Source organism: Gallus gallus, chromosome 1 (genome assembly GCF_016699485.2).
Source record: "Gallus gallus isolate bGalGal1 chromosome 1, bGalGal1.mat.broiler.GRCg7b, whole genome shotgun sequence".
In the NCBI taxonomy this organism is placed as follows: domain Eukaryota; kingdom Metazoa; phylum Chordata; class Aves; order Galliformes; family Phasianidae; genus Gallus; species Gallus gallus.
Genome location: NC_052532.1, coordinates 113609226 through 113629595, shown reverse-complemented (window position 1 = coordinate 113629595; position 20370 = coordinate 113609226). Strand labels below are relative to the sequence as shown.

The window sequence follows — 20370 nt, the reverse complement described above, 5'->3', positions numbered from 1 at the left end:
AATTGATTGAAATTATTTTGGAATTGTTATGGGACAGACAGATTTCCTTGTCGTACTTAAAGAAGAGAAATCTGATGAGTGTATTGGACCTCCAGCAATGAAGATACCAGACTTGCATGGAATGCATTCTTTGGGAATCACACATAAAGCGCCAAACTAGACAAATCCCAAAGGTTTAGTAGTATATTATTTCATTTTATTGAGAGATTTGTTACATTCCAAATGTTCATGTCATTGTTTCATTAACACTGGAATGATCTGAAATGGATATATAGAGGAGAGGAAAAAAAGGCATTTAGGTAAAGGGGATTCTATAGTTTTTTATATATATTTATTCTACAATACTTTTTGATATTACTAACAATTTGTATAAGCTATTATCCAAAAGGATAGTTAACTGACTCTTGAATTCCTCTACAGAATTTACTTTAATGACATCTATTTTGAACAGTGCTAATAAACTAAAAAAGTTACGCTGTTTGTTATTTATTACTGCAAGACCAAGCCTAGAATGAATTAAGCACATTTATAACTAAAGTTACTGTCAAAGGTGTTGTTAGAAGCAACATCAACACATCCTTCTATTATTTATATCGAGTAGACGGTTTTATATAAAAATCAAAAGAAAATGTCTTAAAAAATTCTGTCATGAGACTGCCAGATTAGATTTTATAGAACTACTTTGTGCTTTCTATACTTGTATGTTGACTTGAATTTAATTTTACAGCCATTAAAGTCCACTTACACTATAGTCACTAATCTTATATTAATTCAGCATCAGTATATGAGAACTATATGCTCTCAAGCTAACAATCCATGTGCAAAAATTCTTTATGAGTGCTCTTGCTATGTTTTTTTCAGACAAAGTGCTAAGTTAATCATGAGGAAGTCTATTTCTTGTAATAGTCTGTCAATCAGGCCGTGAAGAGCTCAGTGGCAGTATTGCAGTCAGTTGAAAATGGTTCATAAAATTTTCACATTTTTTCAAGGAAATTTATGGTCAGGAAGGATATGGGCCCACTCCAGAAGGAAACTGGAGACCTGGTGATGAGGGATACAAAGAAGGCTGAGGTGCTCAATGACTTCTTTGCCTCAGTCTTCACTGGCAAGGGCTGTAGCCACACCATCCATGTTGCAAAAAGCAATGGTAAGAACTCAGAGAAGGTAGATCTGCCTGCTGTAAGTGAAGATGAGGTTTGAGACCATCTAAAAAACCTGAAGATGCACAAGACCATGGGACCTGACAAGATCCATCCATGGGTTCTGAGGGAAGTGGCAGATGAAGTTGCCAAGCTTCTGTCGATCATATTTGAAAGGTCATGGCAGCCTGGTGAAGTTCCCACTGATTGGAAAAGGGGAAATATAATCCCCATTTTCAAGAATGGAAAAAAAGACCACCCAAGGAACTACAGGCCAGCCAGTCTCACCTCTATGCCTGGCAAGATCATGGAGCAGATCCTCCTGAAGGCCCTACTAAAGCACATGGTAAACAAAGATGAGGTGATTGGTGGTAGTCAACATGGCTTCACCAAGGGCAAGACATGCCTGACAAACTTGGTGGCCTTTTATGATGGAGTTACACCACCAGTGGATAAAAGAGAAACCGATGTCATCTACCTGGACTTGTGCAAAGCATTTGACACTGTCCTGCATGATTTGATGGATGGACCACTCACTGGATAAGGAATTGGCTGGATGGTCACACTAAGAGAGTTGTGGTCCAAGTGGGGTCCGGTGACAAGTGGCATTCCTCAGGGATCAGTGTTAGGACAGGTGTTATTTAACATCTTTGTAGGTGACATGGACAGTGAGATCGAGTGCACCCTCAGCATGATTGCAGATGACTCCAAGCTGAGCGGTGCAACTGACACAGTAGAGGGAAGGGATGCTATCCAGAGGGACATGAACAGGCTTGACAGGTGGGCCTGTGACAACCTTATAAAGTTCAACAAGTCCAACTGCAAAGTTCTGCATCTGGGTCAGGGCTATCTCAAGTGCAGATACAGTTTGGGCAGACAACAGAGCTTGAGAGCAGCCCTGAGGAGAAGGATTTGGAAGTGTCAATTGGTGAAAGATTCAGTATGAGCCAACAATGTGCACTTGCCACCCAGAAGGCCAGTAGTATCCTAGGTTCAAGAGAAGTGTGGCCAGCAGGTCAAGGGAGACGATTCTGCCCCTCTACTCTGCTCTCGTGAGAGCCCACCTGGTATACTGCATCCAGTTCGGGAGTCCCCAACACAATGAGGACATGGAGTTGTTGGAGCAGGTCCAGAGGAGTACCACAAAGATGATCAGTGGGCTGGAGCACCTTCCCTATGAGGACAGGGTGAGAGAGCTGGGGCTTTTCAGCCTGGAGAAGGGAGGGCTCCAGGGAAACCTTTAGTGGCCTCCCAGTACCTGACGGGGGCCTACAGGAAAGCTAGGGATGGACTTTTTATAAGGGCATGTAGTGACAGGACAAGGAGAAATGGTTTTAAACTGGAAGAGGGTAGATTTAGACTAGATATTAGGAAGAAAGTAATTACTCTGAGGATGGTGAGACACTGGAACAGGTTGCCCAGAGAGACTGCATATGCCCTCACCCTACAGACGTTCAAGGCCAGGCTGGATGGGACTTTGAGCAACTTGGTCTAGAGGGTGGTGTCCCTGCCTACAGAAGAGGGGTTGGAACTAGATGATCTTAAAGGTCCCTTCCAACCCAAACCATTCTATGATTCTACGATTCTATGGAAATTGTTTTTTTAATAATGGAAAACATTACAGGTACTGAAAATGTTTTGCTTAGCATTTTAAAGGTAGACTGATAGAGACACAAAGCCAGGACTTTGCAAAGGCACTTATTCCATCCACAACTCTCTTGATACATACCAGTGGTTGCACAGACAAACAACCCATGTATTACTGCTGCTCCAGAAATGAGTAGCATATATGTGTTAGATACAGTAAAAGCATGTAGTATTCAGAGAGAAGAGGGCTTTCTTAATGGAGTAAAAGGAATAAATTTTCCCTCTCCCTTCTCCTAAACTTACCTTTCATTTTCAACAGCCACTTGTGCAATAGTACTAGTTATTAGATTTAAACAATGATTACTGAGAAACAGGGCAACATATATACAGAGTAATTAATATTATAATGAAATTATAATGTTAAAAATGAGCTTTTATTAAGATGTTTAATGCATCCAGTCCTCCTTTACCCATTGCCCTTTCTGTTATATGTTTCTGGATAAATAAATAATCCTTATTTTGCATTTCCAAAAAGTTTGTTGGTCACAATTGCCTTATAAAGGAGGCTTTCCCCTTTCTCCTAATAGCAATAGATAATGGTGATTATGTTCTGGAATAACTGATTAAACTCTAATTTAAAGACCAACTCTTTTGAATTTAAAATTGACAAAATGATCTTCACCCTATACAGTAACACTGTTACTGTGATAACTAGGTGTCACAGCATGCTACATCACAACTGCTAGTGAGTACTGGAAATGTAAATATTGTTTGTTTTGTTGAGAACGCAGACTCCAAACACCTGTTTTGCTGTTTTGTAATCATGCTGTTTCCAAATACCCCAGCTTACTTTCCTTCAACAGCTGTTTTGCAACAATTTCTGAGTAAAAATGTAACATACAGAAAATATACTATTCACCCTCATTACTGCATTCAAACATGATTTTTTCTGTAGCTGGCCTTAATACTTCTCTCCCAAAAGTCCATTATCTAAAAGAGCACACACCAAGAAGTAGCCTAAAAGTTTTAATTGGTGTGACACAGGCTACCTTCCCTGGATCTTCAGATTAGAAATGATTGTACGGCCAAGTGGTACTTCAAAGAGGTAAAAACAAAACAAACCCCCTGAAACAAACAAAAAAAAACCAAAAAATAACAACAGCTAATATGTGCTACCCAGAGACCACTCTAAAGGTAGTCTAGCTTCATTCAGTCAGGCTCAACTCACTCTAAAATATCTACAATAGTCATAAAACAATTTAATGCTGCGTTTCTGAAAAAGACACATGGTGAATAATTTTAATACATTCATTTGAAGTTTGATATCTGAGTGTCTTTCACTGGCACAAAAAACACTGGATTCACACAAAATGGAAAAGCAGAGGAAATAGTGCTGTCAACTTTCAAAAACATTCACTTCTTTTGGAGAAAAAAGTACAAATGTATTAGGAATGTAAACGCATTCACATCTAAGAAGTTAAAATTCTTGAAAAGAAAAATGTCTAAGCTAGTGATGCACAAAAAAAAAAATATATTCTACTTTGTGTTAAGGGTTAAATAATGAGTCAAAAGTAGAACCCTGAAACTCCAGTTTATAATATGTAAATTTTGTTTAATGTAAATTTAAGTTAATCAGTTTCATAAACTGAAGATTCTGAGTAACTAGGTGATCTTTAAGGTCCCTCCCAAATCAAGCCACTTTGTGATTCTAACTTCTCCTTTAATAGTGTAAAACTGGAGACAGGAGAAAGTTTAAAGAAGGATTTCACAGTGTCGTGAATTCCCACCAGATCAATAGAACACTGCCACTGATACGTACATGATTTCTGTTTACAAAATAAGGTGAAGAACACTCTCTACTGATAACTGCAATTTGGAGTAAAGCAGTAGTTTTTTATACTGACAAAAAGAGAACAGAAGATCATGTATTTCACAAGTCCACATTAGTTAACTAGTCAGATTTATCTATGAGTCTACATTCTCTCCTTTCTCTCCACCTAAAAAAAAAAAACAATTAAAAAGCATATGTTTTTATATGAAATACTATATACACAGTATATAGATTATATCTGTTCTAGATTTAAATGATATAAGAGAGTCCCAAAAATTTGCCCAAGTTTTTGTTGACTAACATCCAAGATTTTTTCTCTGCTAGAGAACCTTTTCTGCAGCTTAGAAGTAAAGTGGAAACCATCTTTTTTTTTTTGACATTATGTACACTCTGCCTCTGCTGACATGTGACATGGTGTCCTAGACATACAGGGGAAAGGTAAGGAAAAGTACTGATACACTTTTCTCAACTTCAAATTAAATATACTGACAAGAGAAATGGTAGGAAAATTGTTCAGTTGCAGTAATAGAACAGTGTTTTTTAATTAGAAAATATATTTGTGTCATTACAATCATAGATATGCTTGACTAGAACAGTTGAAAATAGAAAGGATTATATTTAATATATACAAAAAAAGATCTTTTTGATAAGGGAAACTAAAAAAAAGTATATTGTTGTATATTCTATGTATTTAAAGTGTATAATAATTAAAATAAAAGCTAAAAATGTATAATGTTGTATATTCTATGTATTTATATCTTATGAACCTCCTCTGAAATCACAAACAGCTCAGCACCTCCTATTCCATCTTCTCCATCACCCACTATCCTTCAACAATTCCAGTGATTTATTTCCTTCTAATTTTCTTTCCCATCAGAAAATGCACAAAGTATTCCCAGCTTCCTCCAGTATCCCTGAAACAAGATCTTGGCAGAAGACACTAATTGCTCTAATGTTTCCAGGAGCTGCAAGCACTGACTGGCCAGACCAGCAGGCTATTAGGAACAGATACACAGTGAGCGCATACTGCCCAACTTTCCCATAGATAATTTTGTCAATTTCTGTAAAATTTCAACGCTTTATAAAGACTTTAGGAACACTGTATTCTCAAATCCTTTCTCTGATTTCTAAACCAATGAAATTGGCCACTGGTTTCAAACCAGTGAAGGAGGACTAGTTAATGAACAGAGCGTTCTTTCAGATGTGTTTGGATACATACATGGATACATGAATATCAATAGCATATCAGCAATGGCAATAATATTGGCTACTGTAATACACAATTTTTAGGTCTATGGATAGAAAAAAAGTTGTCACAGTATTGCAAAAGTTTACCTTGTATGTTAACCTGTTCTTGGTATAATTGGGCACCCATAGCAGTTGTTGAGTAACTTGTCTCACTTGGCAATCTATTACAATATGATCCTGTGCCAGAGGTTTCTTCCCAATTCCTTTAAGGATAAAGATGCTTTCAGTGCCAGCTGTAGTATTTTGAAAAATAAGTCTTCCCTATGACAAATAAAGAAGAATAAAAATTTCAGCACTGTAGAAGTCTCATTTGGCAGCCAAATCAACTGCTTTAGTCTATTATTATAAAGTCCAGGCAACAAAGCAAACTTACAGGAAAGATTCCAGATGAGTTTCCTACCTCTTATGTAAATTATTCTGTTAAACAAAAGGAAATTAAAGAAACAAAGCTTTTCTTTTTAAATTCTCTAAATTATTAACTTTAACAAAATAAAACCTTTATAATCCTTGATTTTATACTTCTTGGTCTCTTCCTGGAAAATAAATGTAACACCCAAGAAAATGTTCTCATCCACTCCCATTCCTCACATAAAATATAATTTTTCTCAATTATCTAATCTGTCCTTCAGCTAAAATGTTCTCTATGATTATTAGTCATCAAAGGACTCAGGGCTTTTTGCTTTTAATAGTTTTATAACACTGGATTACCAAAATGCATTATGTTTCATAGGTAATTCATGCAGAAAGACTACTAATCTTTCACGGAAAAAAAATTGTTTTTGTCTCTGGAAATCTACAAATTTAAATTGCATCCTGCAGACAAAGTCTTAGCTATTGTATAGGTAAAAAGTATGTATACTCTTCTTTTTAAAGGTGCCGCAGTCTCCCCCTTTCAGTTTTAGCATTTGAAATAATAATTAATATGATGGCAAAAGCCACTTCTAAGTAGAAGCATAACTTATAACAAATTATTTTATGATACAACAGGGTACTATCAACAAATTTCACCTATGATGTAACCTTTTAATTTCTGACTAATTCACAAAACCTCTCAAGCAGAAGCTTAATGCTAGCAGTTGATTAAGTACTTTCCTAAGTTGGAGTCTGACAAATTTTATTTTAAAAAAGCTTTCTTTTTAAATGCTTTTAAACTAATTTCTTTCTTACCATTGTTAAGCATTCGGCAATTGGCTTGAATGTGAGAGGATACAGAGCTATTTCACCTAGACCCACATTTATTGAAGGAGGGCCAGAAAAGCCCTGTCCTTCCAAAACTGCTTCAAGTTTCCACTCCTGTCTAGACAAGTTTCTCTGAAATCAAAGTAAAGACATAAATTAGATTATGCTTTTAAAGTTCTTAATATGCATTTCAGCTTTTACTCTCAGTTATAATCAAATCAGAGCATGGTTCTCTTTCTTTCCCAAACTACTGGAATAGTGCATCTTCTAAATCCCTTATTCCAGGAAAACAGAGTTACTAGCAATACTATCAATATCAATACTGTCAGCAAGACTCATTAAATAAAAATTCATGATATAGCCAGTGGTCAAGATGGAATTTATAAGTAACATTAAAAACATTTACATGTATCTTTAAGGTCCTGCTTAATGTCTGCCAAAATTCTGTTTCTTTTGCATCTGTGGTAAACACTAGCAAATCTGTTAAAGGTGTTGATGCGGTGTACTAGCACATATTGCCTCATTTTGCCACTTACTGTACTACAGGACCAGCCTTGCTTTCTAATTAAAGACTGCCTCTCCTAAAAAGCAGTATTTACAGTCCTGTGTTCTCAGAAACTGGTCTTTCGAAAGAACTATTTTAAAGAATGGAAATGTTAGGTAGTATGAAACCCTGTTTAAGAAACACGTTTTGTCTTGCATATAGGCATATCACAAGACTGCTTGATTATGGCAAGAAGTGAGATAATAAAGTGTAATAAATACTTGTGAACTGCGTAAAAATAGTTAAATTTAAATAATCCTATTCAGACAACCAAGAATCTAACCTGCAAAAAAATAAATATCAATCTGAAGAGAAAATAAACTGAATACAAGAGCTAATATCAGCCTTGTCAAAACAGAGAAGATTGATCTATTCTACAAAAAAAGGAAGTAATCCTTTGACATAAAATGAAGATAAATGCCAGAGGTAACATTTGGATTTTGGAGAACAGAGACTATACCCATTCCAATTCTGGCTTTCATCTTTGAAAGTCTCTTAAACTCAGCTACCCCAGCCTTAGAAATAAAGAAATACCACCAACTATGGCTATCAGAGCTAACTTCCTAGAGATCTGCAACATCATGCATCTAGGCTTGGGTTAATGCGTAAGACCAAAGTTCCTTAGTTGTAACAGATAAATTTCATAGTAGTTGAGCACAAATGCCTGTTTGGAAATCTGAGATTCATACAGTGCCTCAGTTTTTCAAAATACTTCCATTACTGTGACCTCCAATTCTGTAACAATAATAATTACAACATCTGTAGTAAACAGCATGAAAGTAAAAAAGCAATTTATCTCAGTATCCTCATGGTGAAGATAAAATGTAAGTGAGAAAAACACGACATTATTTTTCTTCTCATGTGTTTTTCCCCCACATCAGGAACAACTTTATCCTTTCGAAAACGAGCCTGAATAGTTCTAAAACTAGCAGGCCATCAGTCTTTGAACACTCCTTGAAGTCTGGCAGTTTGGAGACATGACAATTGCCCTGGGGAGCCTGTTCCAGGGCCCAATCATTCTCTGGTGAAGAAAATTTCCTAACACCCAACCTGACCCTCCCTTGATGCATCTTCAAAGTTTCCCTTGGTATCTTTAAGAACTGTCAGATCTTCCAATAAGCTCTATATTATGTCCAATATGGACTTTGATTAATAATACTCAAAATCAGTATTTACATGCTTTTGTGGATTTTGCAATTCTGAGTTTAAACAGTATTGATCAAGAGTTCACTTTTTAAACTCCTGAATCTTAATTTAGTTTCTCGCAGTAAAGTGAACTTACTATTGGAATATTCTGAATCACTGCCTGGTAAGCTGGAGTTAGAAATTCAATCTCTGCTTCAACGTCATCTGTATTCACTACACATTTAATCACATAGACACGAAAATCTCGTGAGGACTTCAGGAGAATCTGACAGCGGTAGCAACCAGCACTTGGAGGAATGAATTTTATAGGAAGCTCAACTGCATCAGTTCTACCTAAAAACAAACAAACAAAACAATACAGTGCAATGTTGCAAAACATGGATTTTACACGCAGGATTTGGGAAGGGTTCCAGCAAATGGTAGAAGATTCCCCCTAGCAGTACATACAATAATTTGAAATGAACAGTGGAATTTTAGAAATATTATCATGTAAGCATAGTCAGAATTTTCATTTTCCTAAAATAAAGGTATATTTAAACATTCAAACATTTTCTATTTTCTTTAGCTGTGCACAGAGCTTTTTTAAAGACTTATTAAACCTAACAGATTCAGTAGAAAAGTTTATTGCATAAGAACGTTTGTAGATATCAAAAAAGCACAGTAGATACTACTGAATACTTTAGTCAACAATTACCAGGAGAGATATTGGAGGGAACAGACCTTATTTGGTAGCCTCAACAGTAATGGGAATCCAGCTAAGTTTGGTAGTTCTTACGAGAGCTTCCTATTAGATATTTCCTAAGCTCAATTTTTGATTGAAAGACAGGGTTTCAAAAAAAATGACAGAAGTGTTCAAGTTAGTATAGAATCATAAAAATTCCAGCTTGCCAATGAATTGCATGTAAGAAAAACTCGCCATAGTAATGTCTAGAGTAAGGAAAAAGCTATATGAACTGTCTGCATTCGAACATAGGTCTAAAATGTAATCTGCACAGAGTTTTTCCTCTGCTCCTGATTACAGAAAAGATCAGAGACATTCACGTTATCTCACCCCCTTCACTAGCCCTTGTAGAACACTTTACAAGGGAGAAGGGAAGGCATGTGACAAGCATCAGTGACTGGCCACAAAAATAAGTTCCCCCATTCAACCTTCCCAAGAGACTCTAGGCACCTCAAAAAAATTAAAACTGCAGTTGTAACAACTTCACTGTTTCATATTTAACAAAGATCACTTATTTTCAGCATTTTCCTGAAAAAAACTAATGCCAAAAGCCCTCATTGGAAAAGACAATGAGGAAGGTGTGAGACAATGTAATGACACAACAGAACCTCACAGAAAAAATTCTATAAACAATTCATTTCTTCCTGAAGGAGAACACCTGACAAATTCTTGTGGTTTCCCTTAGTTCTTTATTATGGCTTATTTTCTGATATTATGTAAGATAATTGTACATGATCTTCAATGACAACCACTGAATTTTGGAAGTACAATCAATCTTCATTTGCAATGCTGCTCATTCTCTTTCATGAAGTGGTTTTCCTCATATATTCAGTTCTCCCCTCCCTGCAATGAATAGCAAACTGAAGCTTTCCTCTTGCCTTATGTCTTCTGTACTTCAGTTTTTTTACACAAGAATAGCGCAAGTTCAAGAGACGAATCATACTGAATGATGTTATTAATCTTTTCACATTACTTGGCTATCAAAAAGATTATAAATTGCGCCACAGGTTTAACCCTCTATGAAATAAATTAGTTTGTTCTCTTTTAAAGACAAGATTAATGGCCTGGTAATTTTTGAATTATTACCTTTAATTCTATCTTGTCACCAAACTATTATCCCCACTGGCTATCTTCCAGTGAAGTTGACCTGAGTTTGCCAGTTATGCAAAGGATACAAGAGTCCATTCTTCTGTTCATGAAGAATTTTCTTCTTCTACAAGAATTATTTTAGCACATTGAAAAAAAATACATACTTCAAATTTTAAATGTCCATTTAATATACTCACATCTCAAGATAAAGTGAAATAAAAACATATTTAAAGAAAGGTAACACAGTGTACTGGAAGCTCCAAAATATTTCTTTGTGAATTTATTTGTGCACTAAATGGAAATTTTTATTACTAATGATCAGGGGCCTCTTTAACTCTTGATCTTGAACTGATCTTTGTCTTTCATTGAAGTTTCAATCAGTAAGGTCTCCTACAGAAAAATTAAAAAACAATCATTCTGTTCCACATTTATAATATTTAATTGGTCATTACTTTTACCAAAATATTTGTTTCTTGTGCATAAAAAAATAACATTGAATAATAAGTTACTTAATTCTTTGAAATGATCAATGAAATGGAAAGTCATTTTATCATGTTTATTTAACAAAGCAAGAACTTTGTGCAATAAGACATGGTTTCCGTAGTGAGACAATCTCTGCATCAAAATGATTACAGAAACCACATGTCTGTTATTTATAAATGAAGGTGTTTTTTTCCTGGGAAAAAAAAAAAATCATGCAAATTTTGAATGTCATCAGATAAACTGGGCTTAAAAATGTCTAATCTTAACATGTTTTCCTCTTACTCAGTCCTGTAAAATACACTGCTAAAATTAATTAGGAACTATGTTGTTCAAAGATTAAAGTAATCCACAGGGTCACAACTGGACTTATAAATTCTGAGACGAAAGTAGAAACAGTAAGCAAAGGCCAGCAGCATTTGTCTTATTTCCATGTAACAGGAAGCAGAGCCTGTACCCATGGAATTGAATTGAAGCAATCATTCCTCTGACAGTGAAAGGGAAGCATGATGCTTTTCTCTGATGGTGAAAAATCAAGCCGACAAGATGAGTTTCTGGTACATTTTCCCTCCCAAAAGAATATATTTATTATTTTATGGGGATAGATTTCATATGAAACAGGCAAACAGCTCTTGAACCATGAGCTTTGGATTCTCCTACTCTTGTGGGTGTCCAACTTAATTTGCTGCAGTCACAGTGCCTTTATTTTTAGCTTGAGCTCCAATCTTAGGTTCTCTTAGTTCAGCTGGTGAAGCACAGCACTCCTCCCATAGCTGTCTCTTGTCTGATAATGAGGAAATGTTGAGAAGGAACAACAGCTTGTACATTCTTGTGCTGAGAAGGGCAGGGAAGATTCACCTTCTATATATTGGTCACATGAGCTACATACAATAGACTTTAAAAAAAACATTTCATGAGAAGTTTATTTTATAGACTTGTACTAGACAAATGCCTACAGGAAACATCTACTTGATTCTGAATCTGAATTGAATTTGGATGTGAAACAGCTGTAGAACTTTTGGCATGAATCATGACCACCCGTTCTGGAAAAGCTAATTTACAGCACATAGGTGTTGGTCTTGTTCTCTGGCAACTGCCTGGCATCTTATGCCATTTACTTGGTACAAAAGACAATCTGATCACCATCTGGAATCACTAACACCCGTGTCTTCTGGTTACAGCTCATTTTAGGTCTGCCTAGCCTGAATTCAAAGTTAAGCTTCTGTGTCAGCCAAAGAACAGTATCTTTCAAAGAAAAACAATGATACTTCTTGTAGACATTAAGGAAAAACATATGCTACAGTTTAGTAATAACAGTGCTTTGTGGATTTATTTCTATTTAATCCTATTACAAACTGTGGGAGGAGGGAAATTAAAAGAAGAGAAATACTATTCTTTCATATCACAATCAGTTGGAATAATTTCTGAAGGTAGGAAATTGCATGCCTTCAGCAGTTAGTCAACTACCTGTACACTTTATTAGCTTCCATTCAGCAATATCTGCTCTAAAGTAAAAGCTCAATTTCACAATGAACTTAACTCAACCTCTGATGCTGGGCATGTCACAAGGAATTGGCTACATTAGCCTGAAGACTGAATTTGCAAGTATTGACTCTTGTAAGGTTGAATAGCCAATATATAATATTGAAGAGACTACACTCTTGACTTCTGTTTATGTATCAGGTCATCTGACTTAGAACATTAGTCTACCCAGTAGTCTTGAAAAAGCAATCACTCTTCTGTATATTTTAATGAATGCTGACATGCTCTGAAATTTTTGCTATCATTGTTTATTCTCATTTGCTGACATTTTCTCAGCTTTATCTAAACACATGGGAAGAATATCTAAGAAGCCCACTAACTGATTATTGATTCTTTTTCCCACATAAATGCAGTGCATCCTTACAAATCTAATCAAAGAGTTAAATACATATGATCAATCAGAAAATCAAGATAATGCTGGAAAAAGAAAACAGTTTTTTTCTTAATTGATTTAAAAATTAAAAATGTCACTGTCATTTGCAAAATCTTATCACAAATACTCAGCAGTCATGCTCACATATCAAATTCAGAAATTGGTGAGTGACACCACAATGAGGTAGAACAAAGCTTCTTGCATTGCATTTTGGGTTTGTTCGTTAGCTTTTTAATAAACATTGCCCCTCAGTATTTGTCAAGGATACTTGTGAAAGGTATAGAAAAAAGCAGGCTGCACAGTAAACTATGCTAGTGGGCAACTGGAATCCATCCAAATAAAAAGTTTCTTTCATATAACTTAAGAAAGATAGTAAAACTAATGTGTTTTCTTAAATCATCTAATGGTCTTCTCTGAGGTATACTGGTGATGAGAAATGGGCACAGAACATGAGATTTATTACTGGCTTTACAGAAGCAGTACTTCCTATGTTTCACAAAAGTAACAGTGACTGCAAAGATGGAAGATAAGCCCTGACATTGACAGTCACGTAAGAATTTGTTAGAGCTCAGTGCTAAAAACCTTAATCATATGTCAGCATCCTCAGCTCTAAAAGATTCATTTGTCAAGTGAGGGTGAAGTCTTCCCTTTCTACCCACAAATTCTTCTCCTAGGCAGATTCTGGGTTTCACTGAGTCCTCTGGAGGACAATACTAAATTCTGAACATGGAACAAGGTGGAGGACATTGATATATTTTCTGAGGACTAATAACTTTCTTCAACACAGCTAATTAAGCTAATTCACACACTAGCATAAGAAAAAGGATTTCCATATTTTTCTCGCTGTACAATAAAAAAGCTAGCAAATACAACTGTTCTCTATTGAATTCACTACTGCAGGTATTAAACAAAAAGGAAAAATATCCAGTCTAATATTTAATACCTTCTCTCTTCTGCAAGCTCAAAACAACTTTCTATAAGTTTATATATATATATATATTCAATAATGCAGCTACCGTGAAAATTATAAAGACTTTATTTCATCATTTTTCAAAACCACAATTTGAAACAGAACACTATTTTAAATCAATTATTTGTATAGAGGAAGAGTACAAAAGAAACATTACCCTTTACACTTTTAATCCCATTTGTGGCTCACTATCCTGGATGATTAAGACCACCAAATGTAATTAAATTTTTATTACTGTTCTGCCAGTTAAACCATAGAACTGAACTCTGAAGGTCTTAACATGTTTGGGAGTTAGAGTGAAGTCTCAGAATATAAACAGTATAATGAAGATATAACAAAATCCATGTTTTGGGCAGTAACTAAGTAATTATGCTTAAAAAGATTAAGACTTTACACTTCCAAAAAGAAAAAAAACAACACTAAGATACTGGAAAATTTATATAGCATGAGAACCATAGAACACTAGGATGAGACAATAGAATTACTGATAACACTTGATAAAAGAATAGATTTAAAGCCTCAAGAAATTGCTTTAGGTAAAGAAAAAGAAGTTTCCTCTGATTAAAACCAATGCTGAGAAAGTATACAAGATATTTAAAAGTCATAGAAAGCAGGAGATAAGGTTGATCACAAGTCACGAAGACATGTTAGTACAGATTTTTAAATAACATATTTCTCAAGAATATAAAGTGTTTAGAAAATATTACTAACATCAAAAAAATCCATATTGTAGATGAGACAGTGTAGATATCTTTTACTTAGCTGTCTTATATGACTACGTAAAACAACAAAAAAAGGAAAATCTTGAAAAATATATTTCCTATTAAACAGTCAGAATTAAGCATGTTGAATAATGTTTTAAAACTTAATTTTTAGTTGTTAGTTGTTTTGCACTTACTGATGAGTATGGTACTGAGCATATAACATTTCTACTTGCAATCACAGAATCATAAAATAGCAGGGGTAGGAAGGGACCTCAAGAGATCATTAAAAGTCCAACTCCCTGCTAAAGCAATTTTCCTACAATAGGTCACGCAGGTAGACATTCAGATTGCTCCTGAATATCTCCACAGGAGACTCCACAACCTCTCTGGGCAACCAGTTCCAGTGCTCCATCATCCTTACTGTAATGAAGTTCTACCACATGTTAATACAGAACCTCCTGTGATGAAGTTTTAGGCCATTGCTGCTTGCTCTATCACTAAATACCACTGAGAAGAGACTGGCCTTATCCATTTGCCTCCCACCTCTCTTTAAGGCCCTAGGATGTAACAAAATTATTTTACATAAAATGATCAAAAATAATGTATTTATCTTGTACACTCTTTGTACTGCTTATAATTACTGGTAGAAATGGAATTTACATCCTGTTATGTTAGAAGTTATGTAAACAATAATAATTAACAATTACATTAATATTGAAAAAATAGTATTATAAAAATAAAGATCCCTATCCCAAAGGCCTAGCATGTTAAAAAAAATAACTTCTCCATTCCAATATAAACATCAGGTACAAAACATGCAAACATCTACTTCTAACAGAACTGCACCTTGCTATTTCCACATTTAGATCTTGCGCATTTTCTTTTGAATAAGGATTTATGACAAAAAATATAGGCAATGAGTCAATTAAACAACTTCATAAAAATCTGTTCTATAATAAAAGAACTGTGTGCAGTATGACAGCAACTTAATTAAACCTGCTGGCTATGCTGCTGAAAAATTATCACAACTTTCTTAAACTTGTGATTGAAGAAAGTTGAAGCTTTATTGGGAAAGAAAAGGAAACAGTAGAAAAGACATGCGTGATAAGAAATAAATATAACAGCTGGTTACCTGATTATAGCTAATATATACCTAATAATGAGTGAAACTTTTACTGTACAGTTTACTTTAGAAAGACTTACAGCCCTTTTGTTTTGTACTGCTATCTCTGTGTTCTTAGCATCAGCCATCACACTATTTCTCATGTAACTTCAAGGTCACTTCCTTTTATCACCAGCACAAAGGGAATGACTCCTGATTAACAAGAGATTATGGCAAGGGATGGGAAAATGGAAAATAAAGGGATAGAGCCACTTGTCCCTTGCATTTGTTTTGTTCTCGAAACACACAAATAGAGACAAGGAAAGATAGTCAAAGCATTTCTGTGCATGCTACATCCAAGAAAACTGGCAAATTGTCTGTTTGGTGAAGCATGGAGGTGTTTTGGGATGCCACGTCTCTGTTGCTTAAAATCTGGAGCCATTATTTGAATTCCACTTGACGTTTTAGCCTTTTCATTTCATTCTCTAGTATCATTCACAGCTAAGAAAAAAACAATTTATTTCAAGATTACATATGCCTTACATGAGTTTCTACATACTCAAATTCATTATCCTTTGACATAAACATTTTTTTTTTTTTTTTTTTTTTTTACTGTCAATTGTTTTTAACCTGAGCTATATGTAAGGAGTAAATTCTTTCCTAGTCTACTGCTTATGATCTGAAGTTAGTAAAGACTGTTAGGATCATATTCAATGACAATGGTGAATAATCACTGTGGCACATGGTCTTCTTATAAACCAAATTTTTTACTTTGCAAAGAATTATAAATTACATTCTGTGCATCTTGAAGAGGACTTTTAGGAGGATGAGTTCTCAAGCTGTAATTCAACAACAGCAAAGGTTTGCTAACAACCCCTGTATGAAATGCAGCTGGGCTGAACATTAGACTGTGTCTTCAGGGAATGTGTTAGTGTCATTTTCACTAGATGACCTGCTCCCATATACAGTAGTAAACACAGACTATTTGACTTATGCAGTACTGACATACAACAGGGGCTATGCTATAACTGCTTTGGAAGCACACAGAATTCAAAGCGATTGCTCCTGTACTAAGCATTCTCTTCTAGTCCTGGAATATTCTTATGGTTTATCTTTGAACACTTCTTTCCAAATTTCTGTAAACTTCTGATAGACAGCGGAAGCTTTACTTCTGAACTAGCTCTTCTGTTGTCAATACCGTGCACTGAGGCAAGACCATCTCCCCATGTCTCACTGCAGACACTTCTAATTTACCTTTAGATCATATTCATCATTTTAGTATTAGGAAAGGACTTACAATGAAAGAATAAATTGTGTTGCTCTGTCAATCTGTTTCAATAGCAAATGCTTTCCAAAACCAGTCTCTAATCTGGTTTAGTAGGCACTGTAATCTAAATGGAACAATTTCTGACCTGCTAGAAATTCTTTAATTTCCCCCCGGGGAAAAAAAAAGAAAAAACAACAACAAAAAGAAAACAAAAAAAACACCACCACCACCACAACAACAAAAAAAAACATACATGGGATACAATGAGTATGAAAACAAACATAGGCCATGAAAGTACATGACCAGATCTATGGGTAGTGAGAACTACAGGAACTTTCAGAAAGAGTCTACTGATCAAGACTTACGAAAAGCGATCAAAAGAATCTATGGATTTTTAACATTAGTGGCTGACTATATTTCAAGCTTTTAATAAATGTACCACAGCTTTTAATAAATAACCACTTAACTTCAACCAGCAAAGACAAAAATTATTTTTCTATGCTGTTATCAGATAGCTGTGGTACAATACATTAACAGTGATACAAACATGCATAGATCAGGTATATAGAAACATAAACATTGTTCTAGTACTTTTAAGAAATGCAACCTAGAATGCTTTTAAGGCTTACATAAATCATTTTTAAAAAGCTAGCAAAAGAGAAATCAAAACAGAATGCAAGCAAAAACATTTAAGATTTCAGTGCAAAACACAGAATACGAGGATAGTCAAAAGTTTATGAAAAATAACCAAAACTGACCAGACCACTGTGAAGACTGACCCATAACTTCTCATTAATGAAGAACAGGGAGCAAAGAGTGTACAATTAGATGACACCTTCCTCAGGCTGATTGAGGAGGGACATAAGAAAAACAGGCATTAAAACTGGTAAAATTTGAACACAGATCAGCCCTTCATCAGAAGACAGAGATAATGACCATTTTCTGAATATGTCAAGGAAATCTTAGCAAACTAAATTTTCTGGGAGAATAAGACAAATTCATCCTATTTAAGAATATTCTTACCTATTTTCTCAGGTGAAACCACTTTTTCTGAAGGATCCTTCAAATTAACTCTGCTAGACGCCAACACGGGAATAGAGAGCTTCTCAGGAACCACAAAGAATTCTTGCATGCTCACTTGTACACTATAATCGATGTACTTCAACTCTGGAGGGAGTTTACGTGGTTTTAAGAGTTCATACCTCTGGAAGTAAAGAAATAACATATATATACGAAAATCATAATAATTTCAGGTTAATAAATTGAAATGAGGCAGGCTTAAAGGTGTAATTCTGTAACTGAATTGGTAATTAGGCCCATTACAAAGAAATGGTTGAGAGATGCTTCTAAATAAAAACTGCCTTATATTTTTTTTAGACATTGTGTATCTGGAACGTTAATTTTAAAAATAATACACATTGAGATTTACCACCTCCTGCTCAGAAACCTCTCTGCAAGCCTTGGAAGCTCTTCAAGGAAGCCCCCCCCCGCCCCCCCCCAAAAAAATTAAACTAACAATTTACTTTGTATCAGATGTAGATATGCTTCTTCATTTATTTCATAATGTTTCTAAATAATGAAAAACATGAAAAAAACACGTTTTGTGAGCAATTGCTATACAGTTATTAATACTCAAACGTTGACAGTCAATATATTTGAGGAATCAAAGCATTTAAAATTAACTTTATGGACAAATAATCTCCTCCTGTAGGCACTGCTAATCAACAGCATGAAACATACTAGTAAAATTTAGCACAATACAAAAAAGCAAGTTCCAAATATGCATTCAAATCTCATAGTGAAAATTAAGTTAGACACCTGATGGAAAGCATTACAGAAATAATGCTGTGATTTAATACACAACTTGCTCACTCTTGCAATTTTGGATCTGGTAAGACGGTATATTTGCAATGATCAAGATTAATTTTAAGTTCAACAAAGTTAGTAATTCTAGTAACTCTAGTAATCAAAGACAACCAAAATAGATTTCTTTTTCTTACAATAAGGAAAAGAAGGTGACTTAAGTAAACATGAGTAAAATTTACGGTTTAATATAAAAATGGAAAATATGCAATTATTTACAGCAATTTTACAGGTACAAGTGGACCAACAACTAGTAGAAATGTAAGAACAATTTTCATTCTCTCCATCCATTACACAAAAAAATTATACCTGTAGGAAGTGGGTATAAAGGTGTAAAGGAAATGAAAAAGAGAGTACCAGATATCCAGCAGAAATTCTAGATTTCTGTCCAGCCTATCATATACCTCCCAAAGGATTTAATGAGCCCACACAACTCATCAAACCATGGGAGCTATGGAGAGGGTATTTTTCAGTCAGGAAATATATATTTCAGCTCCAAATTAAGTGGCAGAACACAAGTTCCCTTCAAAAACAAAAAGTTTCTTCAATAAATTTCACCAGAACTTCTATATTGTCACTTTTATACAGACAATAAGTAATTCATCACAAAAAAAAAAAAACAAATAGGAACACTTTTCAGAAATTTACCTGCATGGTGAATTTTTATACTGAAAAATCATTTTGAATGAAGTCTTTTCTACAGCAGTGTATAGCAGAAGTACCTCATTTAATTTCTCATGAACAATTGAAATACTTTCTGTGCATGAAGAACATACTTCTTTTTGCCCATTATTTTCAATTTTCACATTTATTCAGTGTTAGTACATCGTTATCGTTATACATTTCATAACTTACAATCCTCCATTGTTCTACAAGCTAATTAATTTTAGCACTCACATTAGATCTTAGCATACTTAGTGGTAAAAAGAACATTCGTTCTATGTTCTGTTTTGAATAAATTCACAGCTTCATAGCAGTTGAAGTACTGTTGAGTGACTGTGATATTAAAGGACTTCAATTTAAGAAAGTTTATAAGCAGCATACTGAGTATAATCCAAAAGAAAAATATTTGAATCCAGATTACATGGTTTTAATCCCTGTCCCGTGACAAACATATAACATATTATACCTACTTTTTATTTTCCTCATTTAACTTGCTTTGTATTACTTCTTAAATTTATCTGTAAGCAAAGCACATACATTTAGCAATATTAAGGACACTAGGGAAATTTTTCTTCCATACCACTGGGAATCATGTAGCACTGGGAACCCTATTTAAAGAAAAGTCCAACTGGAATAATATACAGCTTCTCAGCAATATGCCACATGAAAAATTAAATAATCAAATCCAGAGTTTTGTCAAAATGCAGATAAATTTATATTTCAATTCTGTCTAAGAGAAAAGCTTGGTTTGGCATTATCAATATTATACATTTATTCACAAATAGTAATTGAATGTTTACTGGACTATCAAGGGAGAATTTTTTTTTTTGCTTCTAGATGTTGATTTCTTGGGAAAATTTCGCTAGCTAGGAATTATGTAGGGGTAGGGAGGTATAGTTTAAGGACGATTTGCAGCTTTCCA

At 34.7% G+C, this 20370-nt stretch overlaps 1 protein-coding gene across 5 annotated transcripts in view; it reads right to left on the bottom strand.

Annotated features, from left to right (window-relative positions):
• Window positions 1-20370, bottom strand: part of C1HXORF59 (chromosome 1 open reading frame, human CXORF59) — a 261807-nt gene that overhangs the window by 125913 nt on the left and 115524 nt on the right. For all 5 annotated transcript variants that reach the window (XM_416785.8, XM_040655288.2, XM_040655289.2 and 2 more), the window contains 4 exons: window positions 17946-18126; window positions 8811-9007; window positions 6973-7116; window positions 5893-6066 (listed from right to left, as the gene is read on the bottom strand). In XM_416785.8, coding sequence (XP_416785.5) covers window positions 5893-6066; window positions 6973-7116; window positions 8811-9007; window positions 17946-18126 — 696 coding nt within the window. The remainder of the gene's footprint in view (window positions 1-5892; window positions 6067-6972; window positions 7117-8810; window positions 9008-17945; window positions 18127-20370) is intronic.